At 39.3% G+C, this 21,564-nt stretch overlaps 1 protein-coding gene across 1 annotated transcript in view; it reads left to right on the forward strand.

Moving 5' to 3' along the window:
- The window catches only part of NKAIN3 (sodium/potassium transporting ATPase interacting 3), a 383,503-nt gene that overhangs the window by 273,998 nt on the left and 87,941 nt on the right, over positions 1-21,564 (forward strand). Inside the window, exon 4 of the mRNA XM_075085109.1 lies at positions 15,631-15,828. Within this exon, the coding sequence (XP_074941210.1) occupies positions 15,631-15,828 (198 nt within the window). The remainder of the gene's footprint in view (positions 1-15,630; positions 15,829-21,564) is intronic.

Genomic DNA, 21,564 nt, shown 5'->3' on the forward strand with positions numbered 1-21,564 from the left:
TCTTCAGGAAAGTTAATATACTTGAGACATTTCATCATTTGCAAATGTGTTAAAATGCCCCGAGGGGATTGAGAGACAGGCAGGTGTATATACTGAGATGCTGTGAGCTTTCTTTCCTTAGCAAGCCAAACTGAAACCAGATAGGATCAGCCTAAAAAGGATACCTGATTTACAATACACCTGTGAGCATTGGCCACTCAAGACCGACAGGTCCAACATTTCTCACTAGGAATGTATTGTAAATGCTCAGTTGACCTGGGACACACAGCACGTCAGACAGTCTGCATAATGTATCTTTGATGTCAAGTTGCTCTACACATGAGCTGCGTCATTTGTTTAGGATTTCCAGAAACGCAGTGCACCACTATCAGAATTTAGTAGATTACCACCCAAAGCAGTACTTCATCCATGCGCATAGGTGAAGCTGTAAGGTACAGATCAAATAGGCTTTCTCATTTCCTGAAAAGTGTCTGTAAGAACCATATGCAAAAAAATTCTTTAGTGGACTTTGAAGTCCACCAGCAGTGTGGGACTACTGTAATTTTGTTAGGGCCCTTTAAATGACATGTGCAGGGTAATTTACTCCTTGATAGACCATTTTACAGTTTACAGAAAGTAAAGGTTTAAGCTAAACAGCAATACTACTGCAAGAGTTAGGAGTGAAATTCTAGTTTTAATTAAATTATTGAAATGGTATAGTCATCACGATGGTCATTATTATGCTTTATATTACGAAGCTTCCTCATACCATTATGTTTTATCCTCCATACTGTAGCACAATAAGACTGTTAAAATGCCTTTATAACACTGTAATTGTTTCTATGACGGTGGAAGTCATGGCAATATAATTATATCAATTTGGCTGAAATAGTACCACTCTGTGGCCAGGCTTTGGCTGTGGCAATCTGTGTGATTTACTTCTGTATGATTTACTCATGCTGTATTAATAGGGTTTTCTTGTTTTGTCTGTATTTGGGTTATTTTTCTGCTTTTCATTCATGAGTTAGCAAGATCTACGTGAGAAAAGTTTTTAGAGTTTAAAGGTTGTCCAGAGAATCATCTGTGCCAGTATTTAAAATGAGCAGGAGAAAATCTCCTTTGTTTAGAGCTGTTTTCTCTTTTTTGTTCTTTAGTAAAAAGACTCCAAAAATTTATTCTACAGACATGATCCATGTATAAAGCTTGTCAGGTTTTTATTATTTTTATTTCAGGGGAAACAAATCGTTTGCATTCTTAGAAATCAGGTAGTTTTTAGAAGGTGGCTTTTTTTTTTCTTTTCTCACACTTTCTTGGCCTTTCTGAGATACATACCTTCAAATTTAAAAAGTTGTAGAAGGGATTGTACTTGATTTGAGTCTAAATCATATAGTGGAGGTGGTCTCTGCACTTCTAAGAAAGTGCACCTTCCACAGAAGTAATCAGTTAAGCTCATCATAGCTGTTGAAACATTCTTTTGCTGACAAGTGTCATTGTACAACCTTGCTAAGGTAGTCACAATAACTTTTTGTTCTATCACAGAATTATTGACTTTGCCTGACAAATAAGACTAACAGAATTTTTGGAGAACAAAGATATTATCCCCAAATCATAGGAAAGTGAATTTTGAAACAGCAATGTACTAATATAGGGAGAAAAAGAGAATTATACCTCCATGAATCATAGTGCTAGCATTAGGAGTTGCCCTCATTTGTACCGACATTTCATTCCTCTCATTATATAGTATCACCAGAATGTGCTCCATTCTGGAGGTACATTTCAATAAAGCTCATTTTGGGATCTAAAGGGGTATCATTCCATGACAGAGCCTTGCAATTCAATTGCTTCCTTTCTCCCAGTCACTACTTAAAATTACTTAACATGTAAACATGTTAACACCATAATGTTTGTGACAATTAGCCATTGTTTTCTACTTTTGTCAATCTCTCATCACATATTTTTTAAAGTTTAATTAAGAATGCTCATCTACATTTTTAAAGTAGTTAATCTGGATGATGATGAAGTCTCACTTTTGGCTTATGAATTTGATGGTGGCCTCAGAAGATATTACTGACTCACAGTGACTTCAGCAGATGCTCATTCTGCTGTCAAACAGTTGAGGTAGCCCCACCGTATAAACTTACATAAACTGTGTTTATTGGAACCTCAATCAGTGGAATCATTTCATAGAAGCATAAAATCACAGGACAGTTTGGGTTGAAGGGACCATTAAAGAACATCTGCTCCAACCCCCCTGGCATGGGCAGGGACATCTTCCACTAGATCAGGTTGCTCAAAGCCCCGTCCAACCTCACCTTGAACACTTCCAATGATGGGGCATCCACAGCTTCTCTGGGAAACCTCTTCTACTGTCGAAATTTCAAGCCACGCCAACAGATCATCCAATCCGCTGTGCTGTTTCTGAAAAGAAAGCGGACCTGTATGGCTGATTAGAGGATTAGAATTTCTTTTCCACAAACGTCATGTTTCGTGGCTTAGAGCACTTAGCAGCCCACAATACTTCCAACAGGGAGTATTTGCTGGAAAGCGAATGGCAGCCGTGGACTTACCAGATCTAAACCACAGCCCACGGATTCTACCTTTCTAAAACACAGTGCAGTAAAGGTAGGATGATTTCACAGGACTCATGCTTTCAGAACTATACCACTAAAAATAACTAAAATTCTACTTTTTTTTCCTCCCAAGTAGAAGCTAAATTTAATAAAGTGTAACAAGTTAATTGTAACATTTTTGGAATCCTTTGAAAACCAGGTAGCTTTTATCAATAAGTCTTTTTTAAAAGAAACTGTAACTAGACCAGTAATTTCAGGTTAGAGAGTTCAGTAAAATCATGTGAAGGTGCATTTTAAAGGTGACATCTCAAACATTTAACTTTTTGTTTAAAATTTTGGACCCATTTGATATAATGATTTTCTAAAATCATGTGAAATAATTGTAATATTTCTGTATTTCCTTAAGAAACAGACCAGTAGCAGAATTATACAGTAGCATATTCTAGATGATATTTAAAGCTGTGAAATTAGATCAGATCTCTCCTCAGAAATCCTCCTTTTCATGAGTTTCTAACTAGGCCATATTCTTTGTTCAGAGATAAATCTTAAGGCATATGGTCTTTTTATTACTAGTTTTTAGTACTCTTTCTGTGGAAGTGCATTTCAGCTGAAAAATTGCTTCCTTCCCAATGCATTTAAAATTAAACAGAATTTGAACATTCAGGTGGTTTTGTTTGGGTTGGGGTTTTTTCCTATTAGAATATTTAAATTTTCCATCTTCGGATAAGTGTTTGCTGTGTAATATTTACTTTTCCTGTCGGCAAGAGAAAAATTCAGATATAATAAATTCATTTTTTAAAAGCATTGTCAAACTCAGATGTCTGCAAAGGTTTACCTTGTTTTCTAACTTGCAAAACTTAAGTGCTCCCTCCCCACAATGTTCTGCATGCTGGGCAAGGACATACCTGTTTATGGTATATGGATAACTTAATGCCCTCCTTGTGTTTTCATGAGTAATTGCATTTTTTAAAAAAATAAAATATCAAATTGGCAAGATCTATTTTGATTCCAAACAGGAAAGCAAAGTTCAGTGGAGGGCAGTGAAGGTGTATCTATTCTCTAGGTGTGCACGTCGATGTGCCGTTACAGCTACTGGGCTGTAGCTATCCAGTCACCTCAGATCCTTCTCTTTCAGACTGAAGTGGTGTGGCCTTCCCTGTCCCAGAGCTGGGTTGAAAGGGATCTAATTCAAAGCTGTCCAAAGTTCCTGAGCGTCTATACTGACAATGGCTGCTTCGCCATATAACTGCTATCAACTTAGATTTAAAACCGAATCCATGAATGTGTAGATGTTACGACTTGCAATGCTGCAAAGTCATGAGAGTTATCTAGAAGTACTGAAAGGGGGTAGCATTTGGTGAGATTTCTCCCATCGTGATTCCCGATTCCTAGCTCTGTTAGACAGCATCCAACTACACCGCACTGAGGCGGCTTTCCCGGGCAGGGCTGATTTCTGTTCTTCCCCACAGCTGCTGTCACCTAAGCTGGTTCTGCTTTGATGCCCACAGATGTGTAGCCTGTGCCCAGCTGGCAAGTAATTAAAGCTGACCCATCCCCTCTCATCCAGCCAGCCCTCAGCAGTGCTTTGAGAAGCAAAATTGTTGTTCAGTATCTGGCTCTGAGAAGAGGCAATTACTGAAAGAGCAGCAGTGGGGAAGTCTGCGAGGGCCAGGGAGCAATAAGAAACATATTCCCATCCTACTTAATAACTCCATTTCTCAAAGTTCCCCTGCTTTATCCATCTACCATCTCCCTCCAGACTTGCTTAGCGCTACTCTCTTCATGCTCTTCTTCCTCTCCCAGGGCTGAAAGGGAAATTCACCTTTAAAAACATGTTCTTAAAACAACAGGAGTTGCACGTGAGAGTAACATTAACATCCACTACCATTACCTGTGGACTGTTTTCACAGACTTAACTACAGTTTTACAGCAAAATATGCCACGTGTTTGTTCAAGGAAACCTTCCTCTACGCATCAGTGCGCTACACAAACTCAGTTTAAGAAGGACAGGGAACTGCTTGAGCAAGTCCAGCGGAGAGCTACCAAGATGATCAGGGGACTGGAGCATCTCCCTTATGAGGAAAGGCTGAGAGACCTGGGTTTGTTCAGCCTGGAGAGGAGAAGACTCGGGGGATTTCATCAATACCTATAAATATCTAAAGGGAGGGTGTCGGGAGGATGGGACTAGACTCTTTTCAGTGGTGACCAACAACAGGCCAAGGGGCAATGGGCACAAGTTGGAACACAGGAAGTTCCACCTGAATATGAGAAAAAACTTCTTTCCTGTGAGGGTGACAGAGCAGTGGCACAGGCTGCCCAGGGAGGCTGTGGGGTCTCCTTCCCTGGAGACATTCAAAACCCACCTGGACGCGTTCCTGTGCCCCCTGCTCTGGGTGTCCCTGCTCAAGCAGGGGGGTTGGACAAGATGATCACCAGAGGTCCCTTACAACCCCTACCATTCTGTGATTCTGTATAGGGCATACAATACTGAAAAGGAATTCTGTAGGATCACCAAGGTGCATATAATTTGGCTAGTAAGTTTTTACTCATATGTTCCTACCTTTCTCATTCTTTTCCTATCATATCTTTCATGTTGACTTTCTTGCTGGCCCTAATCCAGCAAATATATGTAGATCCCTCATGTCAATGGGATGCTTGTGGAAATTAAGTAACGTGCATGCATGCTTGTTGAATCTGCTCTGTAGCTTTGTAGACTTCTCACACCCTAAGCTGCCTCTGGAGTCACACTGACATCTTCATATCACTGCTTTTAAAACCAGTTTTAAAAAGAGAAACACTTACAGGGTGAAAATACTGGTTACAGTAGTAATTAATATTATTTATTGTAAAGATTAATTATCTCTGAAGTGTATTAGATTTTGTAGATGTTCAGCAGCTAGCAGAAGACAACAATTGGCAATGTTTTAATTTTTTTTCCTCAGGCAAACTGAAAATTCTTTTTCTGTTATATTTGAGCAAGCTGTTCACTTAGTAGTCTTGATTTTGTACATTAAGTATGTAAACTGATATTAATATTACTTGTCCTTTTACAGTTGTGTCCGGCTGTCATTCATAATTCTGTCAGCCTATCTAAAAGTTATTGTTCTTCCCCTCGTCTGTTAATATTATTTCAAATGAGACATTTGAAAGGAAACTATAATTTCAAATATCAATATGCTCTTATATCCTTGTGGTGGTCTCATTTTGTTCTTACTTATTAGAACAGGTTATATTAAAAATTGCATGATGAAGGATTACAGACAATTCTGTGATGTTAAAGAGTGAACGGATCATTAGGCTTCTCTGTGGTATTATTAATCTCTTAAAGTGGCCAGATTTATATAACACCTGTTAACAGGACCATTAAGTAATCCACCTAGACTTGAAGTTCTTAACAGAGCCTTTTACAGTTCCCTTTTGAATTAAAAATACCTTTCTGGGGAACATATTCAACCATGTTGATTAAAGGAACTTTTTTGAGGAATTTCTTAAGAATGAAAAAAAGTATAAGTAAAGTTAGCACCTCACTGATTTCCTCTGGCATGATAAGCATGAAATTATCCAAAAGTTACTGGACACTATCAGATCCTTCTGATTAATCTCATCAAAAGAACATCAGAAGTTTGGTTATGACGAGTGTAGACCTGCTATAGAGAGCAAATGTCAGAGAAAGAGGTCCTTGTTCCTGAAATATGCTTCCAAAAATCTGAAAATTACTAGAGATAACAAATGAAAACTCTCTTTTGTGTGAATGTCTGTGAGAGTTATTGAGGTTTGGAGGTGGATTAGGCTGCAAATTAAATTAATCTGATTCAGGCCAGAGCACAGTGCGTTGCTGAAGGAGATTGTTAATTCTGCCTTCTCTGACCACGGTTGACAGTTGTTCTCAGGAAAGCACTGTTGAGTCATTAATTTGTACATGTAAATATAAACATACGTATACTTAATTTATATATTTATGTAAATATCTAAATATATGCATAATGTGTGTACATAAATAAAATACAAAGTATGCGTATATTTAGATATTTACATAAATACATAAAATGTTTTAAGGAACCTAAAATGTGGACTAATGCCTATAGTCAATCTGAAATAAATAATTAAATAAATAAATCAAATTAACTGAGCTCTGCTATAGCAGATTGTCTTTTCTCCGTAGTCATCGGTGTTTCACTTCCTCTGCTAGGAAAGGGAGGATTTCAGATTTCATCACCTGAACTTAAAGTTTCTTTAGGAACTGTCTTTGATTTTTTTAAAATGTGTATCAAATTAATTTTGGAGACTGTCATTGCTCCAGCAGAATGCAAGCGAGGCCTGTGATTAAAGGCTTGCTCTGCCAAGGTCATTGGCAAACAGCACCACAGAACTTGAGGGACTGGTAAAAATACGATGACCTGATATCACAGACAAGAAATATAGAAACAAAAGTGTCATGAGGAAGTATATGTTTCTAGGAGCACCTTGTGCTTCACTGAAATGAAAATAATGAGAAAACAGACCCCTAGCAGTTCAATACGCTTCTGCTGCTTATTGTTTTGTGTCTCATTTTGTATTCTGAGTCTTCAGGAGGGCTTCAGCAGTGCAGATACTCACTTCTTGGCATTCTGTTAGTGGCTGACATTTTTATTCAATGAGCTGTATGGGAGCTCACTCAAAAGATGCAATGAATTAGCATGGCTTTCTGGTTGCTCTTCGCACACATTCTAAAATAAAAAATAGGATCTCCTGACAGAAGTTCCAAGAAATTATGTGGTTTGATTTAAATATCAATAAAATTAAGTATTGCTTATGACCTCTGACTTTTAAGCTTTTAGGGTGCACTTAAGTCATTCCCTTTGATCCCAATTAAAGAACAGCTTGTCCTTTCCTATACCTTACACACATGATCGTCTGAGATGGGGGACTTGGCACATGGTGCCCTGGATAGCTGTGATCTGAACTGGTGATGCAGATGCTTCCCATCTAGGTTCCAGGAGCTCAGCTTTAAAAAAAGCAGCAAATAATGCCAGTTATGGCACGGACTTGAAGTACCTAGCAGGAGGGCTCATGATTTTTTAAGCTTTTAATCTTCAGTTTGCTTTCTTGCAACAAGCCAGACTTCTTATTGTAATCTCATGTCCCTGAGTAACAAAAATGCTGAACATAACCAGACTTGCCATAAAACAACAAGAGTTGGCAATATCACGAGCAATTGCATTGCTTTCAGCAAGCAAAGCAGAGAACACAACAGCAGTTGCTTAAACTGGCCTATTAATCTTTAAAAGTGTTCCTGGATGCAGGTAGGAACATTCTGGTTAGTCTCAAAAGAGGGAGTTATTTTTCTTGTCAGAAATTTTAACATTCAAGTGAGTTTTCAAAGTCTTTTAATAGTTCTTTTTAATGTCATTGGTGTCTGGTATAGATCCTTAAATTTAGGACCCGCTCCCTTGTGCATTTATCTCCAGCGTGGCATTTATCTCCTTATGTAGCAAAGGTTGTTATGGTATTCTTATAGTTGAGTCAGAAAGACAGGGCACAGAATCCACCAGAAATTAAGGAAATTATTAAAATTAATTGTACTATTATTGTGATATTGTAGTCTTAATCATGCCTTTATCCCCATGCTTTGTCTTTGTTCACAACCACTGTGCACAAAATACAGTTATTTGGATAATAACGAAGTTGAATCCTGTTTTGGCTAGAGGCTACATTGCATCTGTTCCTCATACTGGATTATGCAGGCTTTTGGCGCAAACTGTGTCTCCTATTTGCATATATTTCCTAGTAACGTTACAACTGCTACCCCAAGAAAGGGTCGGTTTTACAGGGTTTGTCACCGTGGGGTGTCCATGGTACAAAAGACAGGGAACTACAGAAGAACGAACAGTTTTAGGATGATCAAGCCAGGCCTGACCTGTCCCTTTTACATTTAGAAATCCAGTTCCCATCAACATTGCAAGAGTCTTCTCAATAGGTACAGGCTTTCTTAAACAATGTTATTTGTCAGATGCTTAGAGGCTGTATACAGTGGTGAGGAACTCAGGCAAATGAGCCTGATCCCTTCTGCTTTGGGCATCAATAAATAAAATATTGCAAAATAGTGTGCAAAGAGCTTTCTGTTGCTGTTTGAGGCAGTTTATCTTTGAGCAAAAGTATGTTGGTGACAAATTTTAATTTAGTGATATTTCAAATCTATGCATAACTTCATAGGGATCTCAGCAATTTTGTCTAAAAGTAACGGGGGAAAAAAAAAGATAGGTTAAAATGTTCTTGCTGAGACTCAAAATTGCTTTACATAATGAACTCCTTTTTCAGTTGTTCATCATTTTATGAACCTTTTGGACAGAATTTTTCTATGGCCTGTAATTGGAAATTTTTCTTTTTTTTTTTTTTTATACCAAAACTTTTTCAAGCCTTCTTTTACCTTTCCTGGCTCTTTGCCGTGAGAAGTTTTCCTACAGCGTTGGTGCTGGTGCCTATATATGGCCTGCCAATGATGTTTCCAGTTCTTCGCTATTACAGTTACGTTTTGGTCTTGTCTTGATTCTCCATTTCAAAATCAGATATGCCTTGACTGAGGGACACACGAACCTGCACAAACCCTTGACTTGGCACAAACCCATATCCTATTCCCAGTCTTCAAAACTGAACGCAGTGCTCACAGTTTGCCATCTTTCCAAACCTGTCTTGTCTAATACCTCTGGATCATCAGACGGGATAGGTGAGCGCAATTTTGAGACTTAATCACATGTCAAGGACTCCGTCAGAGCACAACACCTTTTCTGGGTAGTCATGACTTCTTTGTGCTCATGTTGAACTTCCTGTGACAAGTGATGAGTAAAGGCTCATCGATCCAATCATCTGGCTCATGCTGTTTTTTCCTTTGGGCTTGGAGCTTATTTCTGCCATCCTGCGTTACCTCTCAGGGCTGTTTCTCAGACAGAGACTGCCGCAAAAGGGAGGTAGACCAAGGAAAAGGCATAAGCAGTGGAGCTGGGATTTGAGCATGGATCTGAATATTGCCAAAGATCAGAGTTCATCTTTAGGGGCAACAAGTTTCAGAAAACAGCCCCTTGCTGGTTCTTACAACTTGTTCTTGCAACTAATACTAACACTGCATGAAGAAGACATCAGTATGTTTCTCTTGTTGATTTCTTAACTTCTGGCTTTCTAAAGACATTCCACTTTGCTAGTAAGTTCAGTATATCTAATTTTAAAATTGCCTGTGTTGCAAGGCAGGAAACAGATCCCTGAGCATGTGGCAAATTAAACATGCAGAGGAACTATTTTTTTCATTTAGGTAGATCTTCTGCCTGTTTTTCAAATAAATTTCCGAAAGTTATTTTGGTTACTTTAAAAAAAATAAAATAAAATCTGATAATACACTCTGTAGCCCAAGAAGACGACAGTACTACCTCATACATCTGTTTTTTGGGGGTGGATGGGAGTAAGGGGTGGCATGCAAACAGTTAACAAGTGTTGTAGTGCAGACTGATTGGAAGAAAAAAATAGATTAAATCAGTGTAACTTTCTAACAGTAGTTGTGCTTGATACGGAAATCCTTTCCTGTAGTCAAGGTCTGATGTTAAGGTTACAGAATTTGCTCAGTCTGTGAACCTCTAATCTCAGTGAACGTGAACCATGAACCTCTTACCTTAACCCCCCAAATGGCTTTGCCTTTTTATCTCAGCCACTCTCAGCCCATGATGCTGGGGTTACCTCATGGTCTATGTTTGAAGATCTTGATATTGTGAATTTTCTCTTTTAGTAGTAATTAATTTACGTGTATAGTATGGTGCCTCTGGTCTAATGTGCATTGGGTTTGCTCCCACAAAGAGGTGAATTTGCTAGGTCCAGTCTATCAGCCAGTTCAGACAGCTGAACAGCCCCAATAAAGTCAACCCATAAGCTTCAGTTTAAGAATGCTCTTCATGTAAACTCTTCACCGGCATGCTCAGGATGAGGATGAGGTGTTGACTAGTATATTTTCAGCAGCCACCTCAACCTAGAGAGCTTGCCTGGAAGCAGCATGGTTCATTGTTCCTTCACATAAGCAGGAATGTCACAATTATTGAGTGGGCTACCTTCAACCTCTAACTCAAGGGACAGGTAAAAGCCATCTGTGTAACACTGAAGCAAGGGTTCAAATTAAAAACAAACAGAAAAAAAATTGAGCCAATGGTCAACATACAAAAATTATCATCCCAATCAAAACAGCGTGGCAGCTAGTGACACACGTTTCACTATTTGCCAATGGGCTTCTTCAGTACCATCTGCCCAGGCCTTCAAAACCAATTTGTTCAGTAGTAGTGAGAGGAGATGGAGCATAATTGGTCACACGCTGAGCAAGCCAGGATCAGAACCTATGGTTTCAGGAAATAACAGGGTGGAAAACTAAGGTTATGCTGCCAGTGGGGGTCTTTGGCTAATAGCTGATGCTTATGCTTCAAAGTACATCTACAATTAGAGCAGGTTTCGGTAATGCTGGAACACATCACTTGTATCTAATGAGGATTAATGTCTCCTTGAAATTAGATACTAAGGAATGTGCATGTCCCTTGTCCATGCCAACACCACTGAATCTTAACTACAAGCTTAATTGGGTGTAAGGAATTACAAGGAAATGTACTGGATTTTTCCTAGCGTTATGCATATCATCTTTTATTACCTGTTGACCAGGTGTTTATTTGAAAATCTTTTCTCCTCACTGTTAAAAACAGAAATTGGGTAGAAAGTTAGAACTAGAGCATCCTTTTTACTCTTAGGAAATTGGATAGGAATGCTTATTGCCTCAGCCTAATTAATGTTCATTTATAACAAGTGTTATAGTATGTATCGATATCATAAAAAGTGTTAGGAAGGGCTGGGTACCACACGAGCAACAATGAAGTCAAGATCTCTAACATTGTGCTTTGCCAGGCATTTGTACTCTTGAACCTTTCTGTGAAATTTCAAGTGTTAACTACTGTCTCATGGAGGAAAAAGTGCTTCTCCATCCCACTCAACACACTGCCTTTCTTACAGTTTTCCTAAGAGTTTGTTTTTCAGATACTAACAAGGAATAAAAGAAATATAAAATAGTATGTCATAAAGCAGAGACATACAGTGAAAACAATATTTCTGCAGTGTATAATCATCATGTCACAGCATTGCGTTTGTTTGTTATACAAAGCAGTCTTGGTGTGTTGTGGGTTTTTTTTTTCCTGGAGTTTTAGTGTCTTTTTTTCTTTACATAAAGTACAGACAAATAAATGAAAGGAACATCATCCTTATTATTGCTCTTTAGTTTTACAATAAACTGTGTTATGCTATCATCTGTTAAAATTTACCTTGGTTCACCACCTAAAAATAGAATCATAAAATCTCAGAGTGTTTTGGGTCAGAAGGAACCTTAAAAGATCATCTAGACCAACCTCCCTACCATGGGACATCTTTCACTAGATCAGGTTGCTCAAAGCCCTGCCCAATAGAAACTGTCCACTTGAAACCAAATGTAGAATTTAAGCAGATATAATTAAATTAAACATCATCTCCAAGCACTTAGAAAACAGTATTATTGGGACTTAAAGGGATTACATCTCACCTAAAAGAAAGTACCTGCTATAGCAATGATTTCCAATAATGATCAAAATTAATCCTTGGGCTGACAGCCAACACAAATCCTATACATAGTTTAAAAGCTCTAAAATCCATAGACAGTTAAGTGGGACTCAACATCAGTAGAAGTGTGATTATTGGGCTGATCCTACGCTCAGGAACAAACTCCTTACCACAGACTGGTGTATGGCTTCAGTGCTGATTGAAAAAGGGAGGAGTAGAACATAGGATTACCCTTCCCTGTGTCAGTGCCATAAGTCCCACATGATTTTCCTGGAAGTCCTATTATCTGTCTTCTCCCCAGTCTTCATTCGTGGCATCTGTCTGAGAGGTTACCAGCTGAGGAAATGTAGTTCACCTGCTGGGGTATGGGATGTAGATCAAGATATATGTTGAGTTTGAAGCTCAGAAGACAGCAATTTTTCCATCCATGACTGAAATTTCAATTGTTAAATGAATTCCAAAGAGACTACTTGATGTCCGTTGTACAGAGCCTGAAACTGAGTCTCTTGCTATGGAGCAGCAGCATCATTCTATAAGAAATAAGCAGTTTACATTACATCACCTGGATGAAGATTACGCATTTTATACTCATTCGCTTAATGATTGTTTGTGACATTGGAAAACAGTACATGATCTATTGAAAAACTTCAGGTATCTGCTTGTACTTTCTGAAAGAATTCTGAACTTTCATTAAACATACAACTGAGAATAAGCCAGTTGGGCAGCAGCTTTTCCACCATGCACAGAGTTTCCGAGCACTCAGTTCACAAATACTGAAACACCCTCAGAACTTCACTGATTTTTAAAACCCATGCACCCAAGCAAATAGTTTTTGAGTTTTCTAAACATCTGTAAATGACGATAAAGGTACAGGTTAATTTTTTAACGCCTGGCACATTTGACTCAGTTTATGGATTAAGAATCTCCATGAAGTTAGAGAGGAGTGTGCTTCAGCCGCTAAAAGGAAAGAATTGATTTTTGTCAGGCTTTCTTTTATTGATTGGCAGCTTAACATTTATCAGCTCAAACAGCTTACGGCTGCCATTTTGTGAAGTGATATTTTAGAGGTCAGCTAATACACCAGGCGGTTTTGTTTGCATTTCTGAAACTGATCTTTGCCGGGCCATCATTATCTGCTTTTACCTGCTTTGAGGACTTAGGATGTAATACACATCATGAAAAGTAATTATGAAAAGCTCTTCTGCAACCCTTTATCCATAATTTCTGAATAATAATTTAAAAAGAAAGCAGCAAGTGCTGTGATGGCATCTCTTTTGTTTTTAATCAAAGAATTTTAACTATGGTATTGCTGTTTTCCTCTCTCCCTGCATCACCAGCAGCCTTAAAATATGGACATAACCATCTATTTATGCATCTCTAAACATGACCATCAAGTCAAGCAATTTTTTCTAATCATCCCAAGAACCAAACGTAACAGTATTCCAGAAACAAAAGATTTTATTTATAAGAGGTGTTTATATTGACCACATGCCAAATGTGTCAGCAACATTTTTCAAGCCGTTTCCCCATCCATGCAGATTTACCATTTTTCTTTGCCATTGGCCGTGAGCTAGCCAAGCACAAACAATGAAAAAGGGCATAATAATTAAAACTTAAAAACAAAAAAAAAAAGGAGAAAAAAAGTCTTGAAGAAAGCTGTGACACCAGTGCCACAGACATCACGATTTATTCCCACAGTTGTGATAACAAAGTGTTACCTCACAATATTTGATACACACAAACCAACACGGCAAATCCATATTCTTACTTAACAAAGAGTTACTGAAATAGATAAGAGTGAATATGTGTGCTGCTTGACAAATAGCATTTCTTACAGCTGACAATTGTTAAAAGCACTTGATAACACTGTGCAGTCTCTGGCATTGTTGTACAGAGAATGCCTTGGCTGTTTCTTAAGACTATATATTTATAATTATATTTTCATGAAACTGAATTGTTTGTCAGCTTCTGATTTCACAAGTCATTTTCATATCGCAGATGAAAATTTTCTGAACAAGTATCAAGGAATGACAAGCAAAGTCAAGAGACAAATGCTCCATCAGTTGTAAATAATGCTCCAGCAAGTCTGCATTTTGAGGGTGAAGAAATTAGGAGAGCAAAGCAGTAAATCACAAAGGCAGATTTCTTACTGCTAACTAGCAGTAATAGAGACTGGCAGGATGTAATTCACCTGTTCATTTTCAGGTGTGGCCAGAATAGAGGCAATTAGCAGAGGAAAACAAGAGGGCCTCTTCTGCAACTGGAATCTGCACTGAATGTCCCTTTGGTCAGGGTGAAGGTAACTAGCTGCAGACAGACTGACAGGATAGATTTTCAGAGTGGGATGCAAAGGGCGAGTCAGTATCGCGGCAGCACTGACAAAGTGGTGTGTGTGAAAACGGGTATTTTGTGGGCATATGGCTGACAATTTTGCACACATTTTTAATGTCTACCTTGGTGTTGAGATGGGAGAAACATGGAAACCTAAATATGAATTAATTATTTAAAGTAGCAATATAACTAATCTCACATTATCTCCAGTGAGGAGATTGTTTTTTGGCATTTAAATGGCATCCACTTCACCGTATCTCTCTTGAGCATGACCTAAAGACCTAAATCTGTTGTTAATTCAGATGAATTTTCCTGATTGTGTTTCACAGAGAAGCTGTTAGAAAATCTTCAGTCCGTTAGTATGTTTGCTACTTTGACTGCTCCAAGTAGAAGTGGGATAATGTTAACTAAAATGCACAGGCATTATACGTATTATGTAGGCTACAGTGCAGCCAGTACGTGTTACGGTAGGTTTAAGGCCTGATCGGACAAGCTGTGGTTGAGGCTGAAGATAATTTGAGTGAAGATAAATTATTGTGTGTATTTTAAACCCAGACTGGTTCACAGAAGCAGGTTTCTTAGCTAAACTGAGGTCATGATGGTAATCTGGATGAGGGGCAGAGGGCAGAAAAGAGAGAGCTTGGCTGGAGACAAACTTTCATGTGAATCTTTGGCAGCAGAAACAGTCTGTCTGGCTGTGGTTCTACTTAAAATAATAGTTATAATTTATAGTTATTACTTTAAGTAAATATGGTGGAAGTTTGTTTTAGATTGTCGCCAGTACTATGGGGTAAACGTGTCTCTGTTGCCTGTTAAAAATATTAATTCTTAAGTGATGTTCTAATCAAATAACAATGAAATTGCTTGTCAGGCTGTAAGGCCATGGAGACATAGGATATGCACTGTGTTTTGTACAATACCTGGTACAGTGGTTCTTCTGCCGGACAGAAGCTCCTATACACAATTACAAATAAATTATAAAAGTCTGTGATTTCCTCTCTTCCCTTTAATGGCATACTTTCATGTTAAAATTACTGGGGTGAGCGGGAAGGCAAGTTATTTATCTCCTTTTCCTTATAATAATTGAAAGCATCTTTTATTTCCCTTGTTTTACCTTAAATAAAGCAAAGTTAGAGGTTTTCACACTTTTTACCTCCCTGTCTCCTAGGAAACCGATCTCATGACCTTTAACATCTCAATGCACCGCTCTTGGTGGCGGGAACATGGGCCCGGCTGCATACGAAGGGTGGTGCGTCCTTCTGCCCCCGGCATCCTAGAGGATTACTCCTACGTCTCCGTGACGGGCTGCCTAATTGATTTCCAGTACCTAGAGGTCATTCACAGCACTATCCAAATACTCCTCTCCGTAAGTTCCCGTTTCCTTTTGTACTCGGATCCCAGCAGTCCTTTCGCATGCAGCCTGCTGCTGTTGGGTGTCTCTGTCCTGAAAAGGGGGATATAGTAGTTGATGGAGAGCAGCACAGATTTTTAATTGCATTCTGAATCAGAAAGTGATATTCACCTTATTAAAACGTGCACTGCTCATCTCTTTTCTTATATCTCATAAAGCTCTGTGCAGGCATGGTCCCCATTCTGGCCTTTGCTGGGACAGGTGAAAATTAACTCGACTTCTTGGCTCTCATTCATTGAGCCATGTAAAGCAAAGGAGAGTAGACTTGTGCAAATTAATTTGCCTAAATTTTTCCAAAGTTCACAATCAATGACAGTATTTATTCAGCCCTGAATGTAAGTATTTTTTACATGATACATAGCTAAGTTTCTTCCCAAATGGATGTAACATTTGAAAAAGGTCAGAGAAGTATTAGGAATGAATGCATTTATATTTAACCGTAATATTTGTTCTTTCCTGGGAATCTGCATTATCAGAATATTCTACCTCCGAGATCCACATTCTGTAGTTGCAAACCAGTCAAAAACTGCAAATACATGAAGTCGTTACAAAGAGCCTGCAGCGGAGGGAAGCTCTGAGGCTGGATGGCTGCTCTGGGAGCAGCAGCCCAGTTTTGGCCACAGTCTGTCCTCAGTCTGATGGCTTCTTCTGCTTGTGATTAAAAGGTTGTTTGGCGTGAGCTGCATGTGATCTCCTAGAAGTGGCAGCTCTTTCTCTACATACCTGTGTGTAGTACGTAGCAACAGGCCCACCCCAAGTGGGTACACATAGGTCTGATGTCTGGACCTATTCTGGGAACATAAATGCTTGTGGCTCGTGGTCCTGGCCATGGCCACCACTGCTTGTCAGGCAGTGAGAGAAGAGATGCGCTCTGCAGTCCACACCTACTAGTCGCCTGGTCTGAGCAACCAGAAAGGCTGGATATTCCTGGTCTGTTCAGTACTTCAAGCTGTTTACTAGCTGACCAGTAAATACTGCCACTAGCAAAGTAAAAGGGATCTATAGAATAAATCTCGCTCATTAATTTGAATTTCTTTTCCAGATTTCAATTTTTACATTTTTTCAAGATAAGGATATTTCCCTTTGAAAGAAAAGGATCAGTGTATGTGGTTACATCTATCGTCCTGTCTAACTGTCTAGAATGAAGTAGTCTAAAAGTTCAAGATAATTTCTCTGCGTTACTAAGGGCCTTTTATAAGATGTCAAGTGCTTTTTCCTTACCACTGCTTTTAAGCAAAATGTAATAAACTTGTAACTTACAGCAGTGACTAATGAACTTCCACTTGACAATCCAGGTCTGAATTAGTGCACTTTGTTAGTGCAACAGTGACATCACATGCACCTACACAAGCCATGTGTGTGCTCCTGGCCTATCAGCTTCCTGGTCACCAGTGACGTCATAAGCACCTGCACAAGCCTTCTCCTGGCTGTTGTTCAATCAGGCAGCAAAGACTTTGAGTCAGGATCTTTTCCAGTGAAGGCAAAAAATCACTTCTCCTGAGACCCAGCCCCATGTATGTCAACATACCGTATAACATTACTGTGAATGCAGGCCTTGAGGAAGAATTTTGCATGCTACGTCTGCAAAGTGTAACTGAATATACCTTTGTTACTCTTGTGGTGGCCTGATACTCAAAGAAGGTTGCTTCTCCCATGAACTCTCTTCATGCACAGCAACATCCCCTCGCAATGCAGTGTTGTTCGCTCTGCTTCAGTGAGCCTGTATGAGGGAAACTGAAGTGTGGTTGGTTTAAAAGGAGAAAACCATAGATGTTTCCATATAAGTATTGGAAACACCTCCTCACCTCTATAAGAGAAAATGTGTTGTGTTAGATATTTTTCTAGAATTTTTGTGATTAGAAAAAAAATTGAGTTCATTGGAAATACAGCTAGTTGTTGAAATCAGGAACTGTTTTCTTCCACACTTATCAATGCGGTAAAGTTCTGGTCTTATTATCTTGCTATCCCATCTGTGATGTGTTATGATTAGCATGCCATGAGCCTGTACTTCAGCGTCCATTCTGAACTGTAATTTAGGCTTGTTTAATTTACTGTCATGCAGGGCAGAAGTCACCACCTAGATTACCACACTTGTTGCAGTTTCCTCCTATTTTCTGAGTACTGATGACTTGAGGAAGTTCCCATTCATTTCGGATGCATAACTGCTTTTTAATTGGGGTACCAATTTCAATTGTTAGTTAGAAGGTCATTTAGGTTGTCTTTTTACAGTACTGAAGAATTGTACATCAGAAGATCCTTCTTTTTTTCTTTTCCTGGTGGCTGGTCCTAAAAGTAGCCTAGTCCTTTTTGGACCTTACAACCTACTTAATTTTCATAAAATTTTTATGTAGCGGTAGTAGCGTAACAAACCATTTTACAGTGTAACAAAAAATTTATTGGCATAACAAATCATTTTATCATGCTAACCCTTGTCCAAATGACTGGGAAGGTGAGCACTTCCATTTGATGGGGAGTTAGAGCCTCAATAAGAAGAAATCCCTCCAGGGGTAAATATTGGATACCTGTCGAGATCTATAACTCACTAGCAGCAGTTCTCCTTTTTTGAAAGGTGACTTTTTATTGAAATTTTTTTTTTTAACTGGTATAAAAGATTTTCTATGCACAAAGTGCTGGAGCTGTGACTATATTAGACTTTGCTTCAGGGAATAGGCTCGACAGTCATTTATTTAATTCTAACACAGTAAGGCTCTTTTTGTATTTGCTTTATAGTTGTTTCTGAAAAATAAGTATCTTTTATTGGTGAAACAGTAACTTTGTATCTCATCCTGATTCTGGGTGGCTGTTGAAGTGACTGGGAGTTGAAGGTGTTAAGCATTTCTTTAAACTGGGGGAAGATCAAGAGAAATGTGAGAAAGTGGGATGCAATTAATAATAAAAAAGAAATATCTTTTAAATTGCGTGTTTAAAATCTACATTTGTTTGATGTGTAAGGCACAGTACATATTATTTTGAAGAATAAATCCTGCCACACAACACCTTTAACTTTAAAATGCAAGGCAGATCGGATTTACTGAAACCTGAATTTTTGGAGTACAAATGGATATTGCAGTCAAAATGGTGACAGCTTAGCAACTGTGAGAAAGGCCCATCATACAGTCTTTTTTGTTATCTGAAGACAGGTAATGCACACCGAGAATGTTAAATGCCAGGTAGACACTGTTTTTAATAGCCTGAGATTTAAAAAGTTCTCCATGTGATTGCAGAGGGTTTTGTATTAGACCCTGAGCCTAATATCATAGTAAGCTTGTCCACAGCTGCTACACTGTGAAGCAGAGACCCCCTCAAGCTAGGGTTTACCAAGATAGCTCTGGAATTAGCAGCCATATAACTTCATCAGTGCTGAAAGGGCAAAATGAATTAATTTTGGCAGAGCAACAAGCACCACAACTAGACTGCTTCTGGGGATGGGAGCTACTACCTTCTCACCACACTGCATTGCACAAGGTGAGGTTAACTTTCCATCTGGGTCTCATCACATCACTCTTCACTGTATAGAGGAGCCATATCTAAAATCTAGAACTCTGAATGAGAAAAAACAAAGAAAGAAAGAATCCACCCTAAACCTAAAAAAAAAATGCAAAATGTTCAAGCTGTCTGGCACGTTGATGCTGGCTGAATGCAGGATATTTTGAAGAGAAGCACTGGTTTACTTAGCAGAGGTCCATCTGTTGCCTCTCGTAAGTGTCAATTAGTATAACCTCTGGGTGACTGCTGGACCTACAGCTGAGGAACACTCACATAAAAAACACTTCTGGAGAGTCACCTCATTTTCACTACAGTGTAAAGCCAGGCAAAGTTCTGATATAGAGAGATTAAGAGTACTGAATCTTTTCCATAATGGGGTTAAAAGGCGTGAACATACCTGCCTAAGGTAAATTCAGGCACTAATCAATGGGGAATAACTTATCAGTAACACTACCAAGCACAATACATAGCTGGAAATATATGCTACTTTCTGCAGAATATAATGAAGTTGTAATATCACAAGCATAAGAAAAAGCACTCCTGGCAGCCAAACTGGGAGTTGGATACTGTGGTCACTGTGAGTCTGAACAATTCTCCCGAAAGATGGACAGACTACATCTATACACATGAATTAAGCATGCCAGCGGAACTGGGGCTGAGGCCAGCTGGCTCAGAACAGCTCACAGCTCTGCTGATGTTCTCAGCCTCCAAAACAGGCTGGTGTGTTCAAGCCACCCAGTGGGAAAATTCCCTGGACTGTTCTGACCATAACTATGTCTGGGAACGTCTGGGGAGAGTGATAGCTGGAGCAGGCCAACCTCGCAGCTGTGTTCCCCCATGAGTGATGGCATCCCAGTGCCAGGAACGCTCCCAGGCACATGGGAATTCTCTCCTATTGATGGAGCCGTAGGGGGCAAATGTTCAGCCACAATTCATGCCACAGAGTGCACCGAGGCAGGAGCTGGCAGGAAGTAGTTAGATGGTTTATCTACATAGAGGGCTATAGAAGAACATTTTATTTTTTAAATCTCTGCCAGAGAAACTTATCCCCTACCTTTTTGACATGGTAGAGAAAGGTATGTTTTCATGTGTCATCTAGTGGTTACAGTGACATTTGTGACATTTATGACATTTATAGAGATGGTGTTTGGGCATTCTGTCCTATTAAGCTCTTCTACTGTCCTAATGAGGGAGTGTGTGAGCACTTCCAGCCCCTCATTGAGCAACATAGATCTGTCTTGTCTCCATTGCTCTGCCACCTTCTCCCCAGATGAAGAATGGGTCATGGAGCTGAGACTTTGTCTGGATAAGGATTACGTTTCTGTGTTGTTTCTGAATGTTCTTTAACTCTTGGATATGTGCTCTCATAATGTGCAGACAGAAAACAAAGCTGAAAACACCTTGAACTTGGGGTACAAATCTGCAAGGATTGACATGTTCTTTGTTTATTGTTGGAATTAATTTCTTTTCTATTTGGCCTCATTCTGGCCCTCAAGAAAGGTTTGTCTTTTGAATATGAAGTGCAAAAGTGAAGATGCTATCACAAGTAGTGGAGCTGCTGACCATGGTTTTAGTCTGAAACTCTTTCTCTGGTGCTGTAGAGACCGTTAGGGCCAAAAACATTGAAGAGTTTGAAGATAACGAAGTTGATCTTCATTCGGTGTCAGTTCCTTTGGTCTGGAACATGTGTTCATGCTGGTACAGGAGCACATCTGGTATGGATATAGCAGTGTGACAGTGCAGAGTCAGCTTGGGTCACTGTATGGTAGTTGGAGGAGGAAAACTTCATATCTGGATATATCTAACTCTGAGTCTGCCTGCAAGAGATGACAAAACCACATGCAACTTGTCACTCTCTTCCGGGACTTGGGTTAGGCAACAGCATATAAAACATACCTGCCAAAATACATGCTGTGGGAAGATATCTTTCCAGCGCACCTTTCAATTCCTGAACTGTGTGAGTGTTGTACACTTTCACCCAAGAGGCAACAGACTTCTAAAGCAGTATAGTGTCTGACTGTTCGGTGACATGTCTACCACTGGTAGAAAAATTGCAACTTCTGTATCTCAGAATCACACAGAATAGTTGAGGTTGGAAGGGATCTCTGGAGGCCACATGGTCCAACACCCCTGCTCAAGCAGGGCCACCCAGAGCAGGTTTCCCAGCATTGTGTCCAAACAGCTTTTGAATATCTCCAAGGAGTG

The sequence above is a fragment of the Phalacrocorax aristotelis genome, chromosome 2 (genome assembly GCF_949628215.1).
Source record: "Phalacrocorax aristotelis chromosome 2, bGulAri2.1, whole genome shotgun sequence".
NCBI lineage: Eukaryota > Metazoa > Chordata > Aves > Suliformes > Phalacrocoracidae > Phalacrocorax > Phalacrocorax aristotelis.